General features: G+C 64.5%; 1 protein-coding gene across 1 annotated transcript in view; it reads left to right on the top strand.

The window, feature by feature from the left end:
- EMIHUDRAFT_221221 (hypothetical protein) overlaps positions 1-1,492 on the top strand; it is a gene marked incomplete at both ends in the record, with an annotated part of 5,015 nt that extends 3,523 nt beyond the window's left edge. The window contains 4 exons of the mRNA XM_005756779.1: positions 620-699; positions 770-823; positions 1,221-1,276; positions 1,348-1,492. Coding sequence (XP_005756836.1) covers positions 620-699; positions 770-823; positions 1,221-1,276; positions 1,348-1,492 — 335 coding nt within the window. The remainder of the gene's footprint in view (positions 1-619; positions 700-769; positions 824-1,220; positions 1,277-1,347) is intronic.
- Positions 1,493-1,550: the final 58 nt, after the last annotated feature.

Genomic DNA, 1,550 nt, shown 5'->3' with positions numbered 1-1,550 from the left:
GGGGGGGAGGGGGGGGGCACCCCTGGCCCGCGGGTGATCGTCTTCTGCGTCTACAAGAAGGAGGCCAAGGACGTGGCACGGCTGATGGGCGCTCGTGGCTTCCGCTGCGCCGCGCTGCACGGCGCCTCTCAGATTAGCCGAGATGGCGCCGAGATGCAGTGCCGAGATGCGCCAAGATAGCGCAGAGGTGCACGGCGCCCTCCTCTCGGCGAGGCCGCCCTTCTCCCGCCGCCCGTGACACGTCCATGCCACGTCCATGCCACGTCCATGACACGTCCGTGCCGCGTCCATGACACGTCCATGCCACGTGACACGGCCCCGCGGCACAGGAGACCTCTCGCAGAGAGGGCTCGGCCACGCTCGGCCACGCTTGGCTACTCTCTCGGCTCCTCTCTCGGCTCCTCTCTCGGCTCCTCTCTCGGCTCCTCTCTCGGCTACTCTCTCGGCTCCTCGGGTGCCACCTTGCTCTACAGGAGACCTCTCGCAGCGGGCTCGCGGCTAATTAATAATTAATAGTTCATTGGTAGTTAATTAGTTAATTAATAGGAGACCTCTCGCAGCGGGCTCGCGGCTAATTAATAATTAATAGTTCATTGGTAGTTAATTAGTTAATTAATAGGAGACCTCTCGCAGCGGGCTCGCGGCGCCGCCCTCGCCTCCTTCCGGCGCGGCGAGGCGGAGGTCCTCGTCGCCACCGACGTCGCCGCCCGGTGGCTCGACCTATCTCTCCCCACATCTCCCCCACATCTCCCCATCCCTCCGTGTGTAGGTCGCCGCACGCGGACTCGACGTCCCTTCGGTGGCGCACGTCGTCAACCTCTCGGTCCGGGAGTACCCGAGACTGCCTCGAGACTGCCTCGAGACTGCCTCGAGAGGAGCCGAGAGTGCCCGAGAGGACCCGAGAGGACCCGAGAGGACCCGAGAGGACCCCGAGAGAACCCGAGAGTGCCCGAGAGTCCCTCGAAAGTACCCCGAGAGTCCCTCGAGAGTACCTCGAGAGTCCGTCGTGGCGTGCGTCATTCAACGTCTCGGTCCGCCTGGAGCGACACGACGCCTCCGAGATACGGGGAGATATGGGGGAGATATGGGGGGATATGGAGCGACACACGCCTCCGAGACTCGTGCCACACCGCCCGCGCCTCGCCCCCACGCAGGTCGGCACTATCTCTCCCCCATATCTCCCCCCATCTCCCCGGATCTCGCGCCTCGCCCCCGCACAGGGCGGGCTGTCCATCGACGCGTACTTGCACCGCGGTGGACAGTGCGGGCAGGGCGGGTAGGGCGTGCGGGCGAGAGACGCGGCCCCCAACCCCTTAGCCCCAACCTTATGTGCGGTTGGGCGTTCAGGATGGGCGTGTCGCACACCTTCGTCACCGAGGGCAATGCGCCTCTCGCGCCGGTTCTGGTGCAACTGCTCGAGCGGCGCCTCAGCCTCCTCTGGGTGTCCTCTTCGAACCTTCTCGAAACCGTCTTTCAAGTTCAATTGCTCTAGTGGAGCCGGCTAACACCTGCCCTGTTGATCTCTCGGAATATTGTCGCGCCTCTCATGG

Source organism: Emiliania huxleyi, assembly GCF_000372725.1.
Source record: "Emiliania huxleyi CCMP1516 unplaced genomic scaffold EMIHUscaffold_95, whole genome shotgun sequence".
NCBI lineage: Eukaryota > Haptophyta > Isochrysidales > Noelaerhabdaceae > Emiliania > Emiliania huxleyi.
Note: the sequence above shows the minus strand (reverse complement) of the source record. Positions and strands in the feature narration are given on the sequence as shown.